Source organism: Triturus cristatus, chromosome 8, assembly GCF_964204655.1.
Source record: "Triturus cristatus chromosome 8, aTriCri1.1, whole genome shotgun sequence".
Classification (NCBI taxonomy): domain Eukaryota; kingdom Metazoa; phylum Chordata; class Amphibia; order Caudata; family Salamandridae; genus Triturus; species Triturus cristatus.
This window is the reverse complement of record NC_140591.1, coordinates 21,046,909-21,072,910: the sequence shown is the minus strand read 5'-3', so window position 1 is coordinate 21,072,910 and position 26,002 is coordinate 21,046,909. Positions and strand designations below refer to the sequence as shown.

The 26,002-nt window shown below is 46.0% G+C and overlaps 1 protein-coding gene across 2 annotated transcripts in view; it reads left to right on the top strand.

Moving 5' to 3' along the window:
- WDR4 (WDR4 tRNA N7-guanosine methyltransferase non-catalytic subunit) overlaps window positions 1-26,002 on the top strand; it is a 104,030-nt gene that overhangs the window by 2,639 nt on the left and 75,389 nt on the right. For both annotated transcript variants that reach the window (XM_085620753.1, XM_085620754.1), the window contains exons 2-3: window positions 20,015-20,080; window positions 22,472-22,618. In XM_085620753.1, the coding sequence (XP_085476879.1) occupies window positions 20,015-20,080; window positions 22,472-22,618 (213 nt within the window). The remainder of the gene's footprint in view (window positions 1-20,014; window positions 20,081-22,471; window positions 22,619-26,002) is intronic.

Sequence of the window (26,002 nt, the reverse complement as noted above, 5' to 3'; positions counted from 1 at the left end):
AAGGAAGGAGGTGAACCATTTTAGTACTGTGCCATTGATGCCGGAGCGCTTCGACAAGGTCTCCAGAAGCGCTGGATGATTTACTGTGTCGAACGCCGCAGATAGGTCAATAAGGATGATTAGGCAGGCATCACCCTTATCTAAAGTCTTGTGAATATCACAGGGAACTTCTCCTGCTTCCAGTAGCCAGGATGCTGCGTGCACATTGGTAGGGAGGACTCCATTGTGATGTTTTAAGAAGGCTCCCTTGATCCTGTAACTGAATTCTTTGCCCAATTATAGTTGTGGTTTGAGCAGTGTGTAACTATTTAGAACTATCCATGCATGGTGCGCATCTCCAGAGAAGCCTTGTCCTCTGGGGTGAAATTTGTTTCAACATTTTGCTGGTTATCCTTCGAAATGACTTGATGGTGGGCATTAAGGACCATAGCTGAGCTAGCCCAATCTGATCAATGGAATCTTTGAGATATTTTGCGGCTACTGAATGGAGTTTGATTTCCAGCCACATGTGATTTATGGCGTCCCTTTTGGCTGACTGGATCCTCTAACACATGTTGACGAGTGCTGCGCTTCTGGCTATTGTTTGTTTGGCTAGACCAAGTTGAAGCCTGATCTGGGCGGTCAAGGTGTATCTGGGTAGTTGGAAAATTCCCCTGTAGATTTTAATGACCGTATTGTCCAGAGTAATTGAGGCTCTCCCTAAAAGGGCTTAGCTTCCGTATGCCTGAGTTGGTACAATCTTTGCCCTAGCTACTTCCAAAATGGGGCTGTACGATAGCACATTCGGGTTCTGAAAAGTACCCTGAGGCCCGCTGCCGGGGCAAGGAAGCCCTTTCCTCTTTCTTTGTTTCCTCCCCGTATTATTTGAAGTTTCCTTTGTTGTCGAGTGTTTGACCGAAGTATTTGTATTGGGATACTTCGACCTTTGTGGAATCAAGGGACCAGCTGATTTTACAGCCAGTTCTCCTGCAGCAAGTCATGATTTTGGTTTTCTTGGGATTGATTGTCAGACTGGTTTTTGACGAGTAGTCGTGGGTGCCGTTCAGAAGGTGCTGCATCCCCAACTTGGTACGGCTGAACCAAACCAAGTCATCAGCATACAGCAAGTTTGGAAGGGAAATAGTGCAGAGTTTCAAGGTGTTAATATTAACCGATGTCAGGGATGGGGAGAGGTCTGCCAAGAATAGATCGAAAAGCATGGGAGCCAAGACACACTCCTGCTTAAGCCCCCAGTATGTCGAGATAGCTGTAAAAAGACTACCCCCATTGCCAATCTTTATTCTGACCCAAGTGTTTGTGTATTGGTTTTCAATTGCTCTTAGAATCGTTGATGCACCCCAGTTCTTTAACGTGCTCCAGAGCAGATTTCATGTGAAACGGTCTAAGGCAGCTTTGTAATTTATGAAACCTAGATAAATTGGTTGCTTTGTTGATTTTGCGGCTGCAAGCAACAAGGTCAGTGCCATGATGTTTGTCAGTTTCAGGTTTTTTTTTGTGTGAACCTTGTCTGATTGGTCGGGATGATTGAAGTGGCATTAGTCCAGTCAAGAAGTCGTTCCAGTAGAACCCCTGCATAGTACATCGCCTCGTTATCGATGAGGGCTATCAATCTGTAGAGTTTTGACTTATCGCCGCCCTTAAAGATTGGTGAAATGATAGACCCTTTCCAGGTGGTTGGAATTCTGGCACCTGACAGAGCGTGGAGGAAAAGAGGGGCCATGTATCTGCCCCATTTTGCTGGGTTGGTTTAATAGATGGCCAGGGGAAGTCCGTTCGGGTCAGGAGTCCTGTAAGTCTGCCTTTAGTTAATTGTCATTTCAATGTGTCCTCGTCTAGAGTTCGCTCCTCCTCTGAGATGATGGATGAAGGATCATGGGGCCTTGCTCGCCTCCTGAGGCCAGTCCTGGGTGGCCAATGTATCAACTACACTTGTGGAGTTGGTAAAGTGGGCGGTGAGGAAGGAAGCCCAGGCTTCTTCGGACAGGTTTGATCTTGGGTGTGACAGCACTTTGCCTTTCAGGGTGTTAACAGATCGCATTTACTTTATGATGCTTTACATCCCAGATGAGCTTGACCGAGAAGCTGTGGGCAATTTCCCTCTTTTTGAACCTGACAGCCCTTTTTAGCTCCCTTTTCTTGCACCTGAGATCAGATGCGAATGTTTCAATTGGAGGGAACCATCTTACTTCTATCAGGGCTCTGTTGATCTCCCTTTTAAGAATTTTTATCTCTCTGCTCGGACACTTGTCCCGTCTTTGTGCTGGTTGGCCTGTTAATGGTTGAGCTGTGTGGGGGTTGGCTTTTGAGGCATACTGTTGGGAGAAAGATGTTGCAAATATCTCCCAGTTGTTTATCGGAGAGTTCCTATTGCTCCTTAAGGTGGTTTTCAGCTTCCTGTTCAAGAAAGACTGTTGGTTGAAGGGCTGTACTTGTAATCGTGGCTTAAAGTGTAATCAATCATGAAATTTCTGCAGGTGAAGTAGAAAGACATGGCGGGTGGCGAATCACCTTGGAAAAGGCCGTTCAGGGCCTGTAGGCCCACATATTCCAGTTTGCGTAGCAGGGTTCGTTCCCCTTATTCCCTCCTTCTCAAATCTGTGTCAGCCTGCGCTGGAATATCCCATTGGCGCTTTTATGCCTCAATGATCTCACCAGTTGGTGAGAAGCCTGGTAGATAAGTGTTAAAGTCGCCTGTGATTATGATCATAGGGTGTGAAGGGAATGCGCCTAGACTTAGACTGTTGCACAGTTTTGTTAGTGTGTCTGCACGATCTTTAATGTTTGGCGGTGCCTAGAGATTTACTAATGTTACCCAGAAGCCTACGGTAGTTGCTAAGTGCAGTATTTCGATGTTGTCAGTCTGTTTGCTCCTTTATGCTGACCTTAATTGGTGTGGACAGGTAAATTGCAAGACTCCCTTTGCTGCTTCCTTATCTTGATTTTTTTTTTTCCCCTTTTTTTAGGTCTCGCCTGGCGAATGCAGCGCGAAGCGCTGCTGTCGCTAGCGAGATCTATTGTTGCTGACTTGCCTCGGAAGGGGGACAGGAGATGGGCACGCGCAGGCTCTTGGCGGATTTGAATTGGTGTACGCGCTTACAGCCACGCGGCGTGCACATCTCCTGTCCCACTTCCGACCACGTCAGCCCTGTTGGAGCGGCCCGCTGCAAGACGGGGCCGCTCAGAATGCCAAAAGGACGCTGTGCCTCGATCAGGCACCAACAATAGCCCACACGGAGCCCCTCAGCCCTTCTTCATTCACCGGGCTGCTCTTCTCAGGGGGGGGGGGGCTCCTCCTCGCGGCTGCAGCACTTCTCTTGCGGGGCTTCCCTGCACTCCCGGGAGCCCCGCGCTGCCGTGGGCAGCCTCGGCCGCCGCAGTCTTCACCCGGGCCCCCTCCTGGGACCCGGGGCTTCGCTCCACTCCGGTCGCCACCGCGGGGCTCTCCCTTCAGCATGGGAGCCCCGCGTTAGCATGGCACGCCGTTTCTCTTCCTGCCGGAGCAGGCCCCGCCCACGTCCTGGGCAAGGGCGCCTGACTTCCGGATTGTTTTTTACTGCCAGGAAAACAAGGACACGCTCCCCTCAGCTGCCTCCCTCCCTCACACAGATACCAATGCACATGCAGGGTCTGTGTTTTCATTTAAAGTGGAACCGTGGTTTCTAAAGAGGCCAGGGTACGTGAAGCTTTGATTTGTGTTTTTATTATCATGGTGCGTGAGCCGTCTGGTATCCACGTTTGGGCAGTAGCGGGTTAACCAGTTACTTGGGTAGCTAGTGGGCCACACACAACCAGGGCACAAGTTGGTCCACATCGAGTGTGCACTGTGCAGCTTATCCAGTTATGCTTTTATTTTTGCGCGGCCGTATTTCTAGGCATGCAATCACACGTATAAAAGTAAAATAAAAAGTGCATAAATGCAAAGAAAAACGACAATTCATGACGGGACAAACACCTGACACGGGTGACGAGACACCTTGAGGTAGGTTAAACAGGTGTATTCTGAGGAGGGTACAGAACCGAAGGAAGTCACGCTGGCTCCAGGTTCTCCCCTGCGTACTATTTAACGATTCACCGGGTTAGTAATGAAGTGCTGCGCATGTGGCGTGCAGTGAAAGCGGTGCACGCGCTGCATTCCGCATGCTCCCGGGATTGTCTGAGCAGTGTGGCTTTAAAGGCCGCCATGACTCAGCTGGAAGGGCGATAGCGTGCTTGGTTCCAATCCAGCCCGTGAAGGCCGAGCTGCTGCTGTGGAGGAGGCGTCGCCGAGAACGGAATCTAAATAAGCTGCTCGGATGTGTGCCTGACTTGCCTTTCACTTTCCCCTCCCTGTATTAAGGAAACCCTAGCAGGTCACTGGACGTAATCGGATAAAGTGTTTATACACGCCGTCCCTCCTTTCAGCTTTCTCTGTGCTGTCCAGGGGAGTCCCCTGTCTCTCTGGGCTCTGTTGCTTTGAAGAAAGCCACCACAGTGGCACGCACTTCTACGAGGGCTCAGCGCACCTGGGAGAAAGTCTGTGATCTGGCACGGATTCCCTCTACATGCAAGCAAATGCATTAGTTGGGGCAAAGATAGGGTGACCAGATTCTCAAAACAAACAAGCATTTGCAATGCAATAGGTCTCGCATTTACGCGAGCTTAAGCTATCAGCATTGTAAATGGCAATGCCTTTTATTTATGTTTTAAAAACAAACACATAAATAAAAGGCATTGTCATTTACAATGCCAATAGCTCAAAACCGTGTAAATGTGAGACCTATTGCATTGCAAATGCTTGTCTTTTTTAGTCGCTGAGGTTACATAATGTCAGAAGCCTGGGATAGAGATTGGTTCTTGAGCCCAGGTCTTCGGTAAGGCAACCATAAGAAGGTTTGAAGGTAGAATACAAGGTCATGGCCCTTGAATTTGCTGTCTAAGCCGTGGATGTTCCAAAAGTAGAGTCGGGGAGTTGGTGTTACTAGTTCAGAGACGTCTCCTTGGATTATCACCGGTCACCTTCCTGGTTGTGGCTTATTTAGTGCTCTATCCACCCACTCCCTAGTTGCCGGCCCTTTCTTGTGATAACTCATGAGGTGATGTTCTGGTTCCAAAGCACTCGCTATCCCCTTACTCTGTGGACTTGGCCCTAGGGTGTTTTTCCAAAAATATAATGGGGTGACCCAGTATCCCTCAGAACCTGGGCGTTTAAGAAAATATACTACAATTGGTCCTGTCAGGTGCACAATTGCTCTACAATTCCATCAGTAAATGTATACACATAAAAGAAGGAAACACACCAACTGAATTAATCAAAATTAGTATATTGTAAATTCTTTTCTTTTATAGGTTTTTTCACAAAATGATGTGGCTGTCGCAGGACAATATACATAATTGGATAATATGATGAGTGACTTATAAGTGATCTAAACATGACAGAGTTTTGAGTGCAGACAATATATACAGTGCTATACAAGTGTATAAAATGATGAGTTCAATGGACATCCGTCCCTATGCATATGAATCTACAGGAAGCATCTAGAATATTCTGTTATTTTGCATGGGATGGAGAACACAGGGCAAGGATTGTCATGGTGCGTAGACTTTTCGACCCAGAAGTGTGCATGATTGCGAAGGAGTCACAGCGGGTCTTCTTCAGGACAAAGGAAGGACAGCCTGTCTGAACATAATGGAAAATGCAATGAGTGTGGTGTGTTTACCAAGATGCTTAAGAAAACTGATGGTCGGTAGGACCTACCAGTAAAAGTGGTCCATAGTACTACTTGGAGTCCTATTTGGCTGTATGTGTAATCCACCGTCCGGTCGGATTTTACAGAGGCAAGAGAAACTAATTAGAGGACGGCTGACATGAGTGTAGTTCACAGGATCATGCCAAGTGAAACAGAAAGTTACCTTACACAGCGACAACTGGGGTTAGTCTTGTCGCTAAAGGTGGAAGCTGATTCCATAAATCAAGGCTGCTGGGGAAAAGACATCATGAATGGTGGAATGGGGTAAATGGACTAGAAAGGGTTACACACTTGTGACCCCACCGTTGTGTTGTGCGCTTTCGGAGCCGGATCCATGGTGGTGAAAACGGCCCTCCAATTGAAAAGGTGAGTACAGACATGGTAACTTGTTTAGTTAGTAAAGGCTGCTGAGGTTAAGAATGTCCTCAATTAGTTAAGGCAAAGGATGTGCTCAAATAGTTAAGGTACAGAAATGGACACGCAGAGATTGCATATGTCAATACCCCGTGGTGGTGTCCAACTGAGTACGGTTGCGGGACGAGCGCGTTGATGTTAACAGTCCGGGTAACCAGGCAGCAATTATCTTGCATCGATCACCGTGTGAGCTAAGGAGGATATGGAAGACCGCATGTGTGTCAGCAAAACTGGATAGAAGTATAAGTTACGGGAAGCAAATGCGTCACATCGATCATTGTGTGAGCTAAGGAATAGTGGAAACCTTGCTTGTGTTTCGACAAAATTAGATAAAAATCAGATAGTTAAAAGTTGGCTGCGTCATGCTGAAAACAGAAATAACACCTGTTGGTTGGTCGAAGGGTTCCCCTTCCCCGACAAGATTGAAAGGCACACAGCTTGAGGTCTAACCTGATGCCGGCCAGAACGCTGACTGTTCGTGAAGCCAGCGTAACGGGCTGACAGGAAGGAATTTGACGGGCTAAGACAGCGTGCGCATAATGACGAGCTGCTGTTCAAAGGCCCGAGGCTATACGTTTTCAGTCAAGGCAGGTAATTGAGAAGAGTCAATTATTCATGTAGCCACGGGGTGGTGACGCGAAATGGGAAGCTATTGTAATATTGTATCAAAAGGAGGTGATGAATTAGCCATTCCATTCAAAAAACTTTATTTCGGTCATGTGGACCATAAAAAGTAAATGATACAAATACATACATAGCTAAATGTGAGCAATATTAAAAATTCATCAACAGATTATAAAAGATAGCCACAATGCATTTTTAGTTAATCCAGTATCATTACAACAATTGAGAATAAAGATAATTAAAAGCAAGTTAAAAAAAATGTTAAAAAGTAAAAAAAGGTTAAAATGAGACGGAGAGAAATATTTATGGTTGTTGTTGTGAATTTAACAAGACCCTATGCCACAAAGAATTGAGGAATCGGGACACGGCAAAAACTGTGGGGGTGAGTGTCAGATCTCAGTATTCTATACGCCTCCGAACACTGCCTATAGCCCACATTACTACAAAGTGGTGCGAGCCAACGCCGTCTGGCTATTTTATAGGCAGGGCAAAAGAAAAGAACACAAATGTCGGACTCGTCCGGGCTATTGCAAGCAGTACACCCAAGGGAAGGAGCATTTGACCATTTGCTCGTGAATGCATGAACCGGCAGGGTCCCTATTCTAAACTGGATATATAGCTTCCTTGCCATAGAAGGCTGTATATCCTCAAGAAAAGGCTCGAGGAGGTACTGAGCTTTAATATTAAGGAAGTCACCCGTTAGGTGCCCAAGTTTAGTGCTCCCCTGTATATCAGCTAGTCTGAGCGATCTATAGGCTCTTACTAGTTCTAGTCGTGAAATTGTCGAGAACACTTCCTCAGGGTTGCTCCATAGGTTAGGTATGCCTAGTCTAAGGCGTATGTCTTTTATATTGGCAAACCATGGTAATTTTCCCGCCCCTGGGAGTCCCATAATCCCCTTAAGTTCAGACTGGTAGACTGCTAATTCAGGGATTGCCCACAGTCTATGCCAAAAGGTCAACGGTCTGAGTCCAATCTCCTCTGCAGTAGGTTTAATTCCTAAATCCAGGCGCATGGGGATGAGAGGAGTGCTTGGCGGTAGGCCCAAGAACTTTCTAATAAATTGATTCTCTATTTTGGCCAGCCCGCCAGAGGGACGGTGACCCCATAGTTCCGCCCCATACATTACAGCACTCCTAACTTGTACTTTATATATCTCAGCCACCGGGCCAGGCGGTTTATATGAGGAGTTCCTAAAGATTTTAGCGATTTCCCACAACCATCTGCGCTAGCCTCAAGCTTGCTTTGTCTAGTTGCGGGCCCCATTCGAAGGTTTCGGACAACGTAACACCAAGGTAGTCAAAGATAGTCACCCTCTCTAACAGTGTGCCATTTAAGGAGGGGTTTGGACGAGATGTTTCGGCAGGGTTAAAGCCCATCAATGTGGTCTTTGATGTGTTAATCTCCAGCCCCCTGTTTTTACAAAATGAAGATAAACTGTCCAGAATCCTTTGGATGCCCACAGGGGACTTGGATGACAACAAGGTGTTATCTGCAAACATCATTGCTGGCACCTTACCATGCACCAGCTTTGGGGCATCGTTGTCCACTACCTCATTTAATTGAGCCGCCCAAGCATTGATAAAGAGACAAAACAGGGTAGAGGCCAGCACACACCCCTGCCTTACTCCTCTGTTGACTGGAAAGCAGGGGGGGGCGGGCGGAGGGGGGGGGGGGTAAATTTCCCGGATTTCCCGTACCTTACTTGGGCAAAATTATCTGCATGCAGTCGCATGATCAATGACAACAGGTAGGGCGGGATACCCAATTGTTCAAAAACCTCCAACATTTTGGCTCGGGGGACCAAATCAAAGGCCGATTTAAGATCAACGAATATCAAATATAGGCTGCCACCCTCTATTGACGCCGTCTAACAATATAATAATTGGAGCCTGAAGATTTGGTCGATAGTGGAGATGTTCTTCCGAAAACCAGCTTGATACGCACTCAGAATTTCACGCTCTTCCATCCAAGAGTGGAGACGCTCAAGGAGAATCCTAGCAAACCATTTCTGGGTGACGTCAATCAAGCTGATCAGCCTATAGTTGGTGGGCAGGAGAGGTGAACCCTTCTTAAAAACTGGGAAAATCTCAGCCCCTAACCATGTGTCCGGAATCTTCATGCCATTCAGAATGGCATTAAATATTGCCCAAAGATAGGGTCCCCAAATGTTTGGTTCCTCCCGAAATAAGTCCCCAGGGACCTTGTCTAGTCCGAGGGTCTTTCCAAGGGAAAGCTTCATGATTGCATTTAAAACTGTTAAAGTTAACCCATGGGGGTCTTCAAGGAAAATCCCTGGGATTGCTAAAGATGATTCATCCTTTGGTTCTGTGGCTTTCTTGGTGGAATACAGAGTGAGACTTCCATGCGGCTGCAGCAATATTTTTTATAAGGCTGAGTTCTGTATACTACTGTCTGTAGTCACTAGTGACCCGAACGTCTTCATATCCCTATTAGAAAGTGCTGTTTTAATGGTATCCCATCTTTCAAGCTCCCAGTTCTTCTTAGCTAACGTGATACTATCTCGATAAAGGGCCCCATTTAATTTGATTAAGGATCTGTCCTTACTTTTGATGGCAACTATGAGGGCACCCTTTGCCTTACGACAAGAATTGTTGAGCCAAGTTTGTTTGGCACCCTTATTCACCTTAGAATGCGTCGGAGGATTAAAAATATTAGGCTAGTTGACAATTCTACGTGCAGAGCCTCAAGTCTACTGAGGGTTTGAGGAGAGTTAAGTGACATGGCAACCTCCTCCATTTCCATTAAGGGTGAAATAGTTGGAGAATATAACACGGCTGCCTTATCTGGTGACTGCTTGAGTGTTCCCCATCTGATTTTCCTTCTATTGTTAACAAGTGTTAAATTGCTACCTACAGGGGTACCAATGGCCGTGGGATTGTAGAGTTTTGGAGGCTCCAACTCCAGTATCAGGGCGTTGTGATCACTGTCAAGTCTCAGCATGACAGGGAAGTCGAGAACCCGCTGCCATATGCTTGTTTCCACTAGAATGTAATCCAACAGAGAGGATTGTCCTGTTCTATGAAAGGTCAGCTTTCCTGGCTCGTCTGACTTGGTACGGCCGTTGCACGCCCTCAGGGAATGGGTTAGTTTTACTGCATTAATCTGAAGTACCAGGAGAGTTTAGGCCTTTACCGGTGGAATTTGAGGATCAGGAATAAGCCAAAGACAATCCGCATCGCTGGGGGGGCATCGGGGGGGGCAGCGAGGGGCTCATATTGATAATTAAAATCTCCCCCTATAATCAGCCTTGCATTCAAGGGTGCTGATTCAATAAATGTGTTTAATAGATCTATGGTCGGGGATTCCTGTGCGATGTTTACAGGACGGAAATAAATGTTACTGGAGGCTAATTTAATCCTGGAGAAAAAGGTGAGTACAATACACTAGATGTCGTCGGGTGGGGTGTTCAACTGCTGAGCGGTACAATCCAAGTGAGTAACAACCCAAGTGCATAAACCCCCCGAGGATCTACCTTTTCCCCCTGTCGTAGCCAGCACTTTGAAAGTTGCATAGCCCCGCCCCCTTCACTATGGTCCTCCCTTGCCCATGTCTCCTGAAACATACACACATCATGGTTGCCTACAAATTGTCCCCAGTATGGGCAGTGCAGTTTACTTTTTATTCCAGCGAGGTTCCATGATAAAACCCTCAGTTTGTGGCTGGGGATAAGATTACCACCATGTGCTTTATGACTGTCAGGGCTAGGGCTTTGGATGATCTCTGGCTGGGCCGTGGGGACTACTTCGACAACTTCCAATAAAGGGGTACTCCTAGTTGAACTAGAAGTTAAAAAGTCCGGAGACGTTAGAGGTGGGTTATCAGGCAAGTCTACACCAATCCTGTCATAATCTGAGGCTCCCCATTGGGATTCGAGTTGTTGGTCCCCGAATTCATCTCCATTGTTAATGAGGATATACTGATTCTGCAGCCCACTAATGCTCACCCCTGGTTCTCTCTTGGCCCCCCAAATCCCGTAGCTGAGTGTGACCACCTTAGAGCGCGAGTCAATCCACCTCCTCAAGGGCCCCAAATCTGTTTGCTACTGGGATGTTTAAGAGAGGTCTAGAGGGTTGGCCTGCTATTGGATGGAATTGAAACCTATTTGTTGGGGCCCTAGAAATTGGAGTCCAAGGTAAGGTGTAATTGTTAGAATAGAAAAAATCCAGAGTATGAGCTCGGACCCCTGTACACGGTGGATGGGGCAATCTGGCCTGTTAAGGTTCGTACAGTTAGGGGATTACTAAAGTTAATTGCTATGCAGTCTCCTCGCATTGATTTTGGATTTTTACCCACCCACCCGACTCTTCGAACCATTAAAATTTCTCCAGCCCTGTAATAGAACTGCTTGTGCCTGGTTAGCCAAAAAAGGCACTTGGTCCTTAGGTCCAGCTGTGTTTCTTTCTGGCCATTTTTAATCTCGGGTACACCTGTTAGTACGGTAACATAAGGGAGTGAAGTGGGGGGTACATTTATGGTAGGTGTAGTCAATAGTACTGGTCCTGTGTCCTCTACAGGGTCTGTCCTTTCCCTGCCTACCCTGTGCTCTGTGTGGGTGGGCCTTCTTTGTAGGTCCTCCTTGTTGGGAGCAGAGTAGTTGCTCCTTTTCACACTGGTAATGCTACTAGTGCCAGTTGTTGTCCTCAGATCTTGGGCTGGGTGGATACCAGGCTTCTCTGAATGAGAGAGAGTATTATCAGCTGGCACTGTCCTAAGAGCCTCTGCCCTGCCGGCACTCGCTTGGACAGCGGAGGATATGGCCCTCAGCGTTCCACGCTTGCCTGGGGAGGATTGGCCTACACTATCCGTCTGGGAACTACAATCTTTCCACTTCTCTAAAGCAGGGGTATTGCTGTGAGGAGGATTGGGCTTACTGCTCTGCCCAGTTAGTTGACCTGTGCCTAGTCGGTTGAGTAGGAGCGCAAGCTCTTCCTTTACGATAGCTCTCATCTGGGTCTCTAGCTCCACTATCAAATTCCTCACCCGAGAAGGACAGTCAGAAGCTAATTGAGGGTTAGTGAAAGGTTCAGTCACTTTCCCAGTGCTAGCCAGTTCATCTTTGCTGCGTAGTAATTCTAGCTTTTTCCTTCTCTTAGTTCCTGCCCCATTTCCAGTTTTATGTCTAACAGTCTTAGATGAGCTAGTGGTGGTGCCACGAGTTACTGGCTTCACTGGCAGTTGTTGCGATGATGGTGAGAGTGACTCAATTGTTCCAGACAAGGATTCTGTTAACCCCGATGCAGAACCAGGAATTATTGGTTGAGAGATGAATGGCTCAGGCCCCTGACTGAATATGTCTGAAGTTAAAGACAGGCGCCTCTCCGTCAACTCTATTTCGGTCGATACCACCCCAATAGCCCTCTGGAAGCATCCTGTCCATTGAGGTTTGGTGCAAAGGAGCCGGAATAGGCACCTGGGGATTTTTTTTACTGCACAAATATGCTTCCCCATGTTCAAATCAAGGAAGGGTAGAAAACCACCTCTCCCCCAATGTAAGCCTAAAGGGAGTAGAGTGGACTTGGGCACAAGACTAGAATTACAATTAGAGAAGGGGATACGTAAAATACAATCTTGTAGGCCGGTTAAACAAGACACAAAAAAATTGTGAGCAGGAGGATATCAAGGGGTCAATAAACACAAGAAGGAAATGACTCGGCTGATGACCAACATATGAAGCTTGGACGAGTTCCACAAAGGTTCTTATGGGTCACTGGGTTGCAGGTTCCCTGGTTCCGTCACCAGGTCCCAGAGGTAAATGGGGGGAATGTACTGGCAATTCTGCAAAATGGTCTGAGAATACAGGGTAGAAACAATTGGATTAGAGGTCCCAGAGAAGTCTTACCAGCTTAAGGGTGACGATGAGTCAGAAACCAAGGGGGGTGGCCCTGCCCTGCATTTCCTGGCAATAACGGGCAAGGATGGAACCGCCCGGGCGCAGCCCGCGCGTGTCCCGCGCCGCGGGGAGCGAGCCAGCGCTTTAAGCGCGATGGTGATGCCACCCCCTCTACTACAGTGGCGGGAAACGAACCAGTTGCACCCTGGGACTTGTGGTCCCACCAGGGTGAGGTGCAGGCTCAGGAAATGCAGCCGGCGGAGAAGAGGTGGTCGCTGGGACTACGGTCCCACCAGGGTGATGACAAGATTCCAGAAATGCCCCCAAAGATAGCCTGACGTAGGTCCCAGCAACCAGATGGTCACAGCAGCGTCACTGATGGTACAAACACTGCAGGAACAAAGAATATCCCATTCCTCTACCCATGCACTACTTACTCTCGCCTATATATTTAAAGGCAAAAGCAGAAGAATGCACTGGGAGACGGTGGGTAAACCAGGGAAGAGAAAAACGGCGCTGGGGGCTACCAGTACTGTGCTCCCCTGTCTGGCTCATGATGAGTCCCAGGTCAAGTACTGGTAGCCCAGTAAGAGCAACACTTAATCCATAGAGGGTGGACTAAGGCAAACAAAGTTCAATATCCGTAGTGAAGTAATACAAAGTTTGTATTCTTGATAATCACAGTTCCACCAATTCCGCGGGAAAAAACCTTAACGGTAAAAAGCCCGCACTTCCTAGTCACAAAATAAGGAATCCCTTTGCTTAAAAGCGAAGTTATGTTGTGCTTCGTAAAGAGCACCAAAAAAAACACAATGAGGTACAGAGGGTACAAAACGGTCCAATGCCGCAGGACTCGAGACGGGAAAAGACCCTGTAACTTCACCAGCAAAAAGTCTCGAAGAGAGGGCACAATGGAGAGGGAGCAGATATGTCCCAGGAAATGCTCCAGAGATTCCGCTGCACAATACTGAAATCCGACGGGCAATCCAACGGAGGACAGAAGGGAAAGGAAACCGCGTGAGTCCAGGAACGCTGGCGGCAAAGTCCTCCTGGGGCGAAAAACCGAAATACAAATTTGGGATGAATTAGTGATCAGGCGAGTATGATCATACAGATTACGCAGACCATTGGCAGATTCTGTAATATTGCAGCAGTTGATTTAAGAGTAAGGGAGGTAGCCACAAGTGAAACTGCAAAACACTTTTCATAATTAAATAAGTCATGCAAGTCCTCATGAGGGCACTAGCAAATTCTGGCGCATCTGGGCGCCTATACAATATGCAGGACATTGACAGATTCTGTAATGCTACAGCTGTTGGCTTAAAAGTAATCGTGGTAGCTGTAAGTGATAATGCAGTACAATTGTCAGAAGTACATGGGTCATACAAGCAATTCATCAGATGACCATTATAATTTCCGAATACAAAATTAAAGAGATTACACATTTTTTGAAAAAACACACAAAAACAATACATTATTCAGTCCCTTTTGCCATGCTTAGGGCTTCTTATCGTTCCTACTTCAACGATGTACATCACATCAATCAATGGACGTTACTAATGCTGTGTTTGTCCCTCAAGGGAAGAATTAGGGGATGGCACAAGGTTCTAGGTGGTTACGTACAGTGGCTGCATCCCGAGTACAATTATAAACAACATAAAGCGAAGGAGTAATTGCAATCATCTGGAACAGACCTTAATAAACTCATGTTCTGCAGATTAATATCCATAGTGTGGTAATGGACATTTTATACAATCATGTTTCGCATAGAGGAGTATAAGCATTGTATGAAAAATATTAATCTCCTAGATAGTAGCCCTAGTTGTCTATTGGTCTCCTCTAGTTCGTTCAGGCCCTGCTCTACTGTGTTCAGAGTGTGCATCTATTTGCATTTCTTGTAGTTGAGGGAGGATGTGATGTCCCCACCTCTTGAGTGTTGGAGAATCCTTTCTATGACCTACCATCTCAGACTTTCAACAACATGACTTTTTTTGGTGAAATGATCAGCTAAGGGGGCCCCCTGGACTTTGCAGTGCAATCTGCTGCAGCGCTGTAGAATTTCACTCTGTTTTCTGTGTAGTTTGTCCTACGTATATTTTGTTGCAAGAGCATCTGATGGCATAAATGACGTTAGAACTATTACAGTTTGTATGGTGTTGTAACTGTAAATCACGTCCCTGCTGTGTAAACGTAGAACCCTCAACTGTTAACGCGCATGCCTTGCAATTACTTCACTTAAAGTGGCCTACCAGTGGTGGTAAGTGCACTTGAGTCCTAAGGTCTGGGTGGGGCCAGGTAGGAATTTACTACAGGGTCTCTCACATTCTTTGCCCTTTTGAAGGCAAGGAGCGGGTCAGTCACTGAATTTATTTCTGAGGAAACAAGGTTCCAATATTTTTAAACAATTTTCTTCATTTCATGGCTCCTGGTATTGAACATTGTAACAGACCAACTTTTCTTCAGTTTGTCCTTGTGCAAACGTCAAACAAGGGGCAGTACCACACCCTTTTCCGTGGTCTTTTGAGGAGTCCTTTGAGGTAACCTCTTTCCTTCAGTCTGGTGATCAGGGTATCCGTTTCTGTGAAGGAATCCGATCTATGGGAACAATTCCTACATAGCCTTAGGAATTGCCCATAAGGTAAGTTGTCCCGGAGACTTCTTGGGTGGTGAGAGGAGTATTTCAAGAGGGTTTTGCGCTCAGCGTATTTTTAAAAAAGTGTGGTATAGAACAGTGCTTCTTCGATCCTCAACAAAAGGTCCAGGAAACAAATTGATTCCTTGTCATAGCTCATAGTGAATTGGATATCTGTTGACCTTCCATTTAACCACATTCTGAAGTCGATCAAGTTCCGCTCTGTCCCCGCCCATATCGTGAAGACGTCGTCGATATAACGCTTCCATAGTGTGATGTTATCAATGAAGGGGTTCTCTGTCATGCAACTGCCCCAGTTCTTCAGCTGGAGGCCAGACCCACAATTGAAACCAACTGATGTTTTTTATACTGGAATGTTCTAACGAGTGCTAAATGATTCTTGGTGGATTTTTTTTGAGGGGGTCCAAGACCCTAATGCGCTTCTCTTCTTTTATGGATCTTGTAGTACGTATGATCAATTAAACATTGCTGAAAGCCTTTTTTCCAATGCTCTGGGTTAATTCGCAAAGATTCTATCATCACTATAGTTTCTCCTGAGTCTTGACATCACACCCAAGGGAATAGTGGGCCTCTGAGACTTGGGATGGGAGATAGCCACATGCTGCTGTTTTGTGGTATAACGTAGAAGCAATGTGGTTGTGTATGTACAAAGTAACATCTAGGTATTCTACGGATTCCTTGCTGTGGGTGAAGGTAAAGTTCATGTTATGGGGTGGTTTTTTAAGTACTCAAAGCCTCCTTCTAATTCCGTGATACTGCCTGTCTATAACATGGTAATGTCATCTACGTTTCTGCACCAGTAAAGCAATGTGTCCTGTGTAGAAAAGTGGCCAATGCTTCCAAAAAGTGAATTGCTTAAAATCATTCCATGTACAGATCAACGCTGGCTTCTGAGCGTACAAGTCACTTTACCTTTCTTGATCATCAGAAAGAGCTTCCAGAATGAATACCAGGCAAGGAGGACCTTCTGCTCTGATCACATAGCCGTGTCCTTGAGTACAACATTTGTTCGGACCGAAGTTGTGGGCTTCCACTGAAAGAGTGCTAGGATTGTACATTTTGGCTTGGGGGAAACTTGCGCTCAGTACAGCAGGACTGTGTTGGTTATGGTGGCAAGCCAGTAGCCAAGACAAAATGTCTGATCTTTTTATTAAGAAAAGTTGCAATAAAGGCAGTAGGCCTGATATGTTTATTTTGAAAATCGCATGCTAAGGTCCTCAGACATTTAAGAGGGGATTGTTATCGCTTCATATCAAAGTATACAGAGAGGTATTTTGTTTCATGAAATCTCTAATACCTGTAGTAGGCTAGGATTTTGATGTTGGTTACCCCCATGACAAACCATGAGGCTGGATTTGCGCTGTTCTATTCCCTGTTAGCCCCTCTTAGGGGGGCTAGTATTTTCCTTTGCCAAAAATAATTGTTTATACATGTGTAATTGTATGCCTGATTGGTGCCTTGTGTGAAAGCTTGCGCTCCGTACAGGAAGCCTGAGCTGATTAAGGTGGCGCGCCAATGATCCAGGCAGTGGGTCTGATTGGGTCACTGTGAAAAGTTAGGTCTGATGCCATAGGGCTGAGCTGGTTAAAATGGAAAGATATGACAAAGGCTGTACGCCTAGCTTGTGTATTGTGACCAGTTTTTGCCAATGCAAGTAGTCAATGAACAGCAGTTTATTACACTGTGCGACAGTCTGTGAACTGGTATTTTGTTACATTAGACTTCAAATATCACCATAGTAGGCAAAGCTTTTGGTATTCGTTCCATGCTGACAAACCCTGGGGGTAAAAGATTTTCAGTTTTAATCCTTTTTAGGCCTATTTGATGGGTTAATTATTGTTCAGACACCTGTAATACTATAACTATGCATGATAGTTGCCAGTTTATGCACACTTCAGTAGGCCTGTGCTGGTCATGGTGTCAAACGATCTGTATAGGCCATCAGCACTATTGGTTCTCTGGGGAAAATTGTCAGATTCCATAGATTTGATTATTTTAAATGGCGAAGCAACTAGACCTGACTTACTACTTGTGAAAAGCAAGTGTTAAATGCAATAGGCTTTTAAGCGTGGTTTGTTACGCTATGTTACAGCCTGTCAGCAGGTGTTTTGCTACATGGAATCTCACAGATAAACGTAATAGGCAAGGGTTTTGAGACTGATTCTGGTAGTGTAGATTTGTACTGTGAAAATTCTATTAGACCCTTTCAAGAGGGATTTTATATTCTTTTGACAGCTGAAATCTTGACACATTGCCTCTTATTTCATTTGCAGTGTGTCGCATCGTGTGTGCCCTCTACCACTAAACCAGATAATGGTCATCAAATGGTTTTGTCCATAGTTTATGTAGGAAACTGTTGTATAAGGTTTATTTTTTATTTTTGCAGTTGTCCCTCCACTTTTTTGCTAAACCAGATTGGTCGCACACTGCTACACCTACCAGGCGTGTTCCCCCAATGAAAATGGTCCCTGAAGGTCAGCGTCGGCGGATACACCTATGCTCGAGTGTGAATGCAAGTATGCGTGGCGTGTTCCATCCCTGGACACTTGTTTCGAGGTAGTTGCCTCTCGTCAGCAGGGAGTAGGAAAATGTGTGGGGTTGCTGTGTAAGCTGCTAAAATCGTTATCAGGTCTAGTACCTCTCGTAGCGCGCAGGTGCGTAACCATGAGTCCGTCGACTCCACCGGCTCAAGGGAGCCTGAATATAAAGTTAAACCAGATTGGTCGCACACTGCTACACCTACCAGGCGTGTTCCCCCAATGAAAATGGTCCCTGAAGGTCAGCGTCGGCGGATACACCTATGCTCGAGTGTGAATGCAAGTATGCGTGGCGTGTTCCATCCCTGGACACTTGTTTCGAGGTAGTTGCCTCTCGTCAGCAGGGAGTAGGAAAATGTGTGGGGTTGCTGTGTAAGCTGCTAAAATCGTTATCAGGTCTAGTACCTCTCGTAGCGCGCAGGTGCGTAACCATGAGTCCGTCGACTCCACCGGCTCAAGGGAGCCTGAATATAAAGTTAAACCAGATTGGTCGCACACTGCTACACCTACCAGGCGTGTTCCCCCAATGAAAATGGTCCCTGAAGGTCAGCGTCGGCGGATACACCTATGCTCGAGTGTGAATGCAAGTATGCGTGGCGTGTGCCATCCCTGGACACTTGTTTCGAGGTAGTTGCCTCTCGTCAGCAGGGAGTAGGAAAATGTGTGGGGTTGCTGTGTAAGCTGCTAAAATCGTTATCAGGTCTAGTACCTCTCGTAGCGCGCAGGTGCGTAACCATGAGTCCGTCGACTCCACCGGCTCAAGGGAGCCTGAATATAAAGTTAAACCAGATTGGTCGCACACTGCTACACCTACCAGGCGTGTTCCCCCAATGAAAATGGTCCCTGAAGGTCAGCGTCGGCGGATACACCTATGCTCGAGTGTGAATGCAAGTATGCGTGGCGTGTGCCATCCCTGGACACGTGTTTCGAGGTAGTTGCCTCTCGTCAGCAGGGAGTAGGAAAATGTGTGGGGTTGCTGTGTAAGCTGCTAAAATCGTTATCAGGTCTAGTACCTCTCGTAGCGCGCAGGTGCGTAACCATGAGTCCGTCGACTCCACCGGCTCAAGGGAGCCTGAATATAAAGTTAAACCAGATTGGTCGCACACTGCTACACCTACCAGGCGTGTTCCCCCAATGAAAATGGTCCCTAATCGTGGTCTTGGCGTCGGTCTGTGGTTGGAAATTGAGGTGTTCCATGAGAGGCGTGGGGTCAGGGTTGATGGTCCAGCAGATTGTTTCCTTAAAAATGATGGCGCTATCCCCGCCGTGTTTGATGCGGTTTGTGTATCATCTTGTAGCCATCGGGCGTTGCGGAGGTAATGTGGGGGTTTGAGGAGGGGTTGAGTTACGTTTTGGTTATGAGGGAACATAGGGTGAGAGGGTGGTGATGGTGTCCCAAATTTCCATGGCATGTTTGCAGAGGGAGAGGGCGCTGAGCATGATGCATTAGAGCTGTGCTGGGTTGTCTGTGATCTTAAGGGTGGGAGCGGCATGGGCTTTAGTGCATCCGGGCGGTCCTTTGCTTGAGAAGTGGCTGAGTCAGCAGGTGAAGGGTCCTTTATTAGATCGCAGGGAGGATGTGCAGCAGTTGTTGTTCCGGGGTCTAGGGCCAGGAGCTCCTTGGCGGTGTAGCAGCAGATGGCGGGAGTTTTAGGAGTGCTGGCTCTGGGCATGGAGCATGAGGCAGATGGGCGCAGTCGGACTTGCCTTTGGCGTGCCTCGATAAAGATAGAAAAACAGTGACAAACAGGAATGAAAGAGTGAGCTCAAGGGGCAGCGAGTGTATGGTGGTGGATGGAAGAGGGATGAGTTGCAATCAAGATTACGCAGCCTCAGCATTCGGGCCTCTGACATTCGTTGGTGCTGGCCGAGGGGTGTCTGAGTAAACCTTTGGGCCCTGGCACTTCTTGAGCACTGCACCTAGATACAAAATGGCTCAAAAGCAGCACTTCTCAGCTTGGCAGTTATCGTTTTAATGGGGGCACATAATCTATATTTTAGCGACGAATAATGCCAATATTTCTTAGTTATATTTCTATAATGCATCATCAAAGTACGTTTTTCTTGTGGTAGGAGAGGTAAAGTGAAACAGGAAAGGGAGGTGGGGCCTCAAAAGGGGATATTAAAGAAGTTAGAAAGTACCTTCTCCTGAGGAACGAATTGGGCCACATTTGATCTCTGAATTGTCTTGTGTGTTTTTCTTTAGAAACCGTGATGAGCTCTTCATGTACGACTGCAGCGTTGCAGAGAAGAGACTGCCTGACGATAAAGAGTAAGTAGCTGGTGGGATGTAAGGCAGCCGGGGGTCTCTGCTTCACACAGGGTACTTGAGGCCACTTTGGCTGTTGCTGTCCTTTGCCGGCCTTGTTTATAATGTCTCTGCCAGAAGAGTAAGTCCTTGCCCCATCGTTTTGATCTCGAGAAATGTTTTGCTTACCATCCCTCTTTGTCCTCTTGATGTAACTGGCCAAGGAGCTGTTGGAGGATATACATTACAAAAAAGGGGTCTTTGAAATCGGATGTTCTTGAAAAAATGTCTCTTGTGTCTTGATGGTGCAGTGGATGTGCGTGCTACCGCTGCAACCCACATATTGTTTTTCTGTAAGATATGTGATGCTCTTTATTATATAAATATTTTGTTTTAAAATGTATTTTAACTGTACATATGTGAGGCACTCTGCCGCCTTCGGGCTCCTTGTTTGTACTTGTATAAAACTTCAAAAATAAATACATAGGGTTGAGGTAAGTTTGCTGTGCGTCTCCGCTGCTGATCTAAGTTGGTGTCTCTTGCGTATCTCTGCTGTTGAGTGGATGTCTCTTGCGTATCGCTGCTGAGTTGAGTGGATGTCTCTTGCGTATTTCCGCTGCTGAGTCGAGTGGATGTCTCTTGCGTATCTCTGCTGTTGAGTGGGTGTGCCCGCTGTAAAATGGATGCTTCATGTGTATTTCATGACATTTGATTCTTGAAAGCTGATTGGTTTGATTCCATCGTTCACAGGGTGATCCTTAAATATTTCAGTTTGTGCTGTGTCATAAATTACTTTAAAGGAAGGAATGGGTAACTAATCTCTTTTGGAGAAATAGCAGCTGGAAACTTGTTTGTAAAGTCTGGAAATGTTGGTCACACTTTGTTTTATTTTAGTTGTTATTATGAGCAGGAAGATCATTTCAACAAGAAGTACTGTACTTGGTGACTTGATCAGAGCACAAAAGATCATAAGCCGTTCACATGATGACCTTGTAGAATGTGCTGGACTTGATACCAGGCGTGTGATACCCGTACTATATGTTAACACCGGTTAAGGGAGATTGTGCACTGAGTCCATACTGAAGATTAATTGCTACTGTTCTTTATATTCAGAAGATGAGTTTCAAGGGCAGTTCTAAAGGTGGTGAATGCAGAGATGGAGCGCAGTTCACTTGGGAGGATGTCCCAGTGGTGCAAACTGAGTAGAGTGAATGAATGGAGCCGCAACACTACACAGGGAGGTGTAGGAGTGAGAGGACAATATTGGTTGTAGTGTCAGAGCAGCCACTTCAGTCAAACACCATTATTGGCTTTGAAGGCAAGAGCTGGTAGTTTCCATGTACCTCAGTTTGTCCCCATCAGCCATGTTGGTGATGGTATTGAGAAGTAGGTGTGTGTCCGGGGATATTATTGGGGGCTCCAGTAGGGAAATTTGGGACGATAAGAATGAGTGGATGGGCAGGTGTGGTAGTAGGCTGGTACAGTAGTCTAACTTGCCAAGGTCAAACTCTGAGATTAGTGTTTTGGCTGTGCGTGGGGGACAAAATGTTTACTACTTTGTAACAGGCAGCATTGGTTATAGTAGCGATAGAGAATTCCAAGTATCTCGTTGGTTTGAAGTGTACACTGAGGTTTGTTGCCAGTAGATTTGGGTGAGTGTATCCGGGGCAAACAATATTGTCATAGGAAGATGTGTGTGTGTGTGTGTGTGTGTGTACGAAAAAAAGTGTTTCATTATTAGACGAGTTCAGGATAACTGAAAAATGGCCCTCCATCGGCAAATACAAGTGAGATAGTATGGCCCTTTAAGATTTTAGATTGTGGTGAAGATGGGGCAGGAGAGACTGTTATGTATCATCAGAAAAGAGAAACGCGAAAGAATGGGATAATGTTCCCTAGAAATGTGGTGCAGAGTAGGGGGAAAGGAGAGGGTGCGGATAATCCTCAAGTTTCCAGTTGATCACCGTGAGGATCAGCTTGAGAGTTTGAAGGAGAACTAGTTGTGAGCTTGATTTGTGAGACATACGTGGCGGGAGTGGAAAGGACAGTAGAGTGATTGATGGTATCAAAAACTGACGCGCGTTTGAGGAGTATTGGTGTAGATGAGTTGGTTGTGAATAGCAGACGTGATGAACTTTGCTACATGGCCGTGCTGTTTCTGTGGAATGTTGAACTCAGAAACCAGATAGAAATGGGTAAATGAGGTCTTTGGTGGTTAGCAATGCGGTTCGGTAGGTCAAACAAAAGACGTTACAAAACCTGAGAGAAAATGGGGGTAGTGACACTGAATGATTGTTAACTGACCGAGTTAGATGGATAGGCAGTGCGTTTCGTAAATGAATGCAGTATATTGTAGTCATGATCTGTAGGTCAGCTCTTTAGGAAGAAGTTTTATGCACCTGTTTTTCTTTGAAGGGAGGAGGCTTCGGCTGTGGCTGCGGGCAGTGATAAAATTCTGGCCTCCGCTTTTTCCTCCTCCGGCTCATACTTCGCTCTGACCGATGACAACAAGCGTCTGATCCTGTTCCGTACTGATCCTGTCTGGCAGTGTCTCAGTGTCCGGTGAGTCTTGAGTTGGGATGTGAGGGTGTTGATGTCCGGATAGTCTGTGGGCCTGGGTTGTAATGGGTAAACAGAAGTACTGTGGAAGGAGACCTTTGTTCCTGGACGGACATTTGTTTGATGTTGACCTACTACTGAACAAATCATAGGAGGGTCACACATTGCCTATCATCCTTTAATTTGAGATTACAGTCCTGACAATGCACTGTTAACGTTTAAAAAAACCAAAAAGCCAGCTGGCATTATTTTGGTGGTGCAATGCCTAAAGGATGGTTGTGATTTTGCGCTATGTAATGAGTGGAATTTGCTGTACGCTGGAGGTCAGCCTAGCAGAACCTTCAGCAGCTCCCTTATTCAAAGCCTCGCTGGTCCCTATTCTGAAAGGTTGTTTTATTTTCTTTTTTTGTGTAAAGTATTTATGCAATACCAAAACAGTAACAACGTCAAACAAGTAAAAATCCAAAAGTAAGTTACAAAAATTGAGTAAATAATATTAAATCAAAACGACAACATTCCAATAAAGAGGACTGGAGATATGAGTTTTTAAAGGTTTGGTTAAAAATAGTACCAAAAAGAACAAAGCACCGATGATACTCCCACTTCAGGAAGGGACTTTGTCTCTTTTTAGGAAAGGAGCTCTCCACTCAGACGTCACTGAAACTTCGATGGAACAGAGTCCACGACACCTGAAGCAGTCGGTCTCCCTGATGCTCTGAAGTTTGCCCTATTGCAAGCTGCCCACAATGGCGTCCGGGTTATTCTATGAAAGGCAGAATCTTCCAGCGCATCATACTTGGACGCTGATGGCTACAGGTGTGGAGGAGAATGTACCATTGACATTACTAGTGCCCTCCCACATCGAACACTAAAATCCAATTTCAAGCAGGCCCTGGATCCACAAGAAACATGCTGCAGCAGTCTGGTAAGACATGGCAGGGTCCTTCAGCGATCAGACAGAGAATACACCAGAATGGTGACCGGGTCCTGTTTGATCCGTTTTAGGGGCAATATGCTTACAAGTGCCTCAGACAGGCTTTTCAGGCATGATCTGACTCTGTTGTACCAACAGAAAGGGAATAAGTCCTCACCTTGAGTATCAAGCTGAGCTCTGAGGAGTCATCACTGCCCATTCAGATCGGCCTATTTATCAAAGTGTCCATTGTGCAGCTCCGGGAAGCACTTCATACGTCATTCAAAACTAACTACTGACTTGGCAGCTTCTGGAGAGCCGATGCAAATTAGCCTCCAGGAACGTCAGCCAGAGTAAATGTAACTTTCTAAACAATACTTTGTATTAATATTTATTAAAAATGCAACTTCACAATTGAATTGGGATTTGGGAACTATTAAAAATAGTGATTTAATTATTTTTCTTGCTGATCCCAAACCCGAGATAGCATTATTAATGTTTTTTCATCTGTACTCTGGTTTTCTGTACAAGACAGTCAGGCCGGCCGCAGTAAAAATAGCTTTTGGGGCCATGTAACTTTAGCTACATGGTGACATTAATGTTCTAAGCGTCCCACTTTCAAACTCCATGCCCCCTACCATGTCGGCTATAAGGCCTACTTTGGTGTGAATTTCTCCTATTTCAAAAAAGGGGTTTTCCGCATCTTAAAAGGATTATTTTAGCAGGTAGCACTCTGCAGCAGTCAAGTTACATTGGTAGACCTGAAGTAGTGTTTTGCAGGCTCGCACAACAGGTGCAGCTGTCCACAAGGAGCTTCAAGGCTCTCGGTGCATTTTCTATATCATATAGTAGGACTAATAGGCAAGTTAAATGTGTCATTTAGGAATACGTCAATTTAAACATGTTTTAAAGGGGAGCACAGGCACTTTACTCCTGCCTAGTGTACAGGGTTAAATAAACAGAACTAGCAGGACACAGAAAAAGGCAAAAGAATATGGTGTGACCATGCAGAAAAGGCAGATTGTTTTACACTGTCGCACACTTTTTTCAGAAATGGAACATTGAGTAGCAAGATTTGAACTCATGAAGCCACAGATTGAGGAATATCCCCGCAACAAGTGCATTAGCCCAGTATATTATCTTAGCAGTTTAGCACCCGAGGAGTAACCACAGCACTATAACCAGGGCTACTGGAGTTATGCAGCAGCGTTTTAAAAAATATATATATTTGTATTGATAATTAGGAAATAAGTACATTACTTCCGTCTTGCAAAGCAGTATAAACATACCATATAATCATACCGTGACCATCCAGTATACAAGCAATTATACAATATACTTCACAACAGTTACAACATGTGTCTTCCCTGTCCTGTGAGATCCTGCACACTTCGATTTCATTTCATTTAGTTGTGTGAGTCAGTAACAGACTTCTTTTGCAGGTATTGTCATACAGGTTCCCATATGTCTCTGGGTCTGGATCCGGAAGACCATTCCTCCGCGTACAGCATTAGGTTGTCCCTACAATAGACCAAATCTTTAATCCAGTCGACCATTGGGGCCATCTTGCTTTCCCAATGCATAGCGACACGGCGTTTAGCCATCACCAGTGCAATACGCTCAAATCTGCCCATTGTGCCCTTTAGTTGAGGTACATGACGTAGCAGACAGACCAATGGTGTACAGGGCAAAAGAGTCCCCGTTATTTCCTGCACACATTCCAACACCTTCCCCCAATACACCTGCACTCCCACACAAGATGTAGAAAATCTGCATCTGGCTGGTGACATCGTTTACAATTTCTCTTTTCCCGGTGACCACATCTATGTAATTTGGTGGGAGTGTGATAAGCCTGGTGGAGGTACTTAAAATTTATTATGCGCAGGTTACCATTGGGTGTGAGGGCGCTGGTCAGTCCACATATGTGTTCCCAGTCTGTATCCAGGAGTGGTGGGGATAGAGTGGCATTCCAGCGGACCGGCTCCCATCCGGTTTGGGGACCTTTTCATCTCTTATCTCTCTGTATAGTTTTGTCACAAATTTACGCGTTGATGGTGCCACTAACATTTGAAGTGAGCGCAGTACTGGAGGTTCATCTGGGTACATACTGTAGTGGACCTTAGCCCGCCGCAGTCTATGAATCGTAAAATTAATTAACAGTGAAGAGTTAGTGATGTAATCTAGGTCTTCTGATGTGATGAAGTGCCCCTCAGGGTATATGTCTTGCATAGCAGTTATGCCCAACCTCTCTCAGCGCCCTAAGTGATCCCTCTTCCTGTGTCACGGATAGCGCCGAGTGGTGTGCGATAGTGAGTGCTGGTGCATATACCAGGAGTTTGTTTGCAATGGCACCTATAGCCTGCCATGGTGCAATGGTCGTGTCCAATGTGTTGATCTCAGTGCCGGGAGTACCTCTGTGGGTATGTGTAAGAATGCCTGCCAGAGGGACCGGGTGAGCATCCCCCTGTTTTACA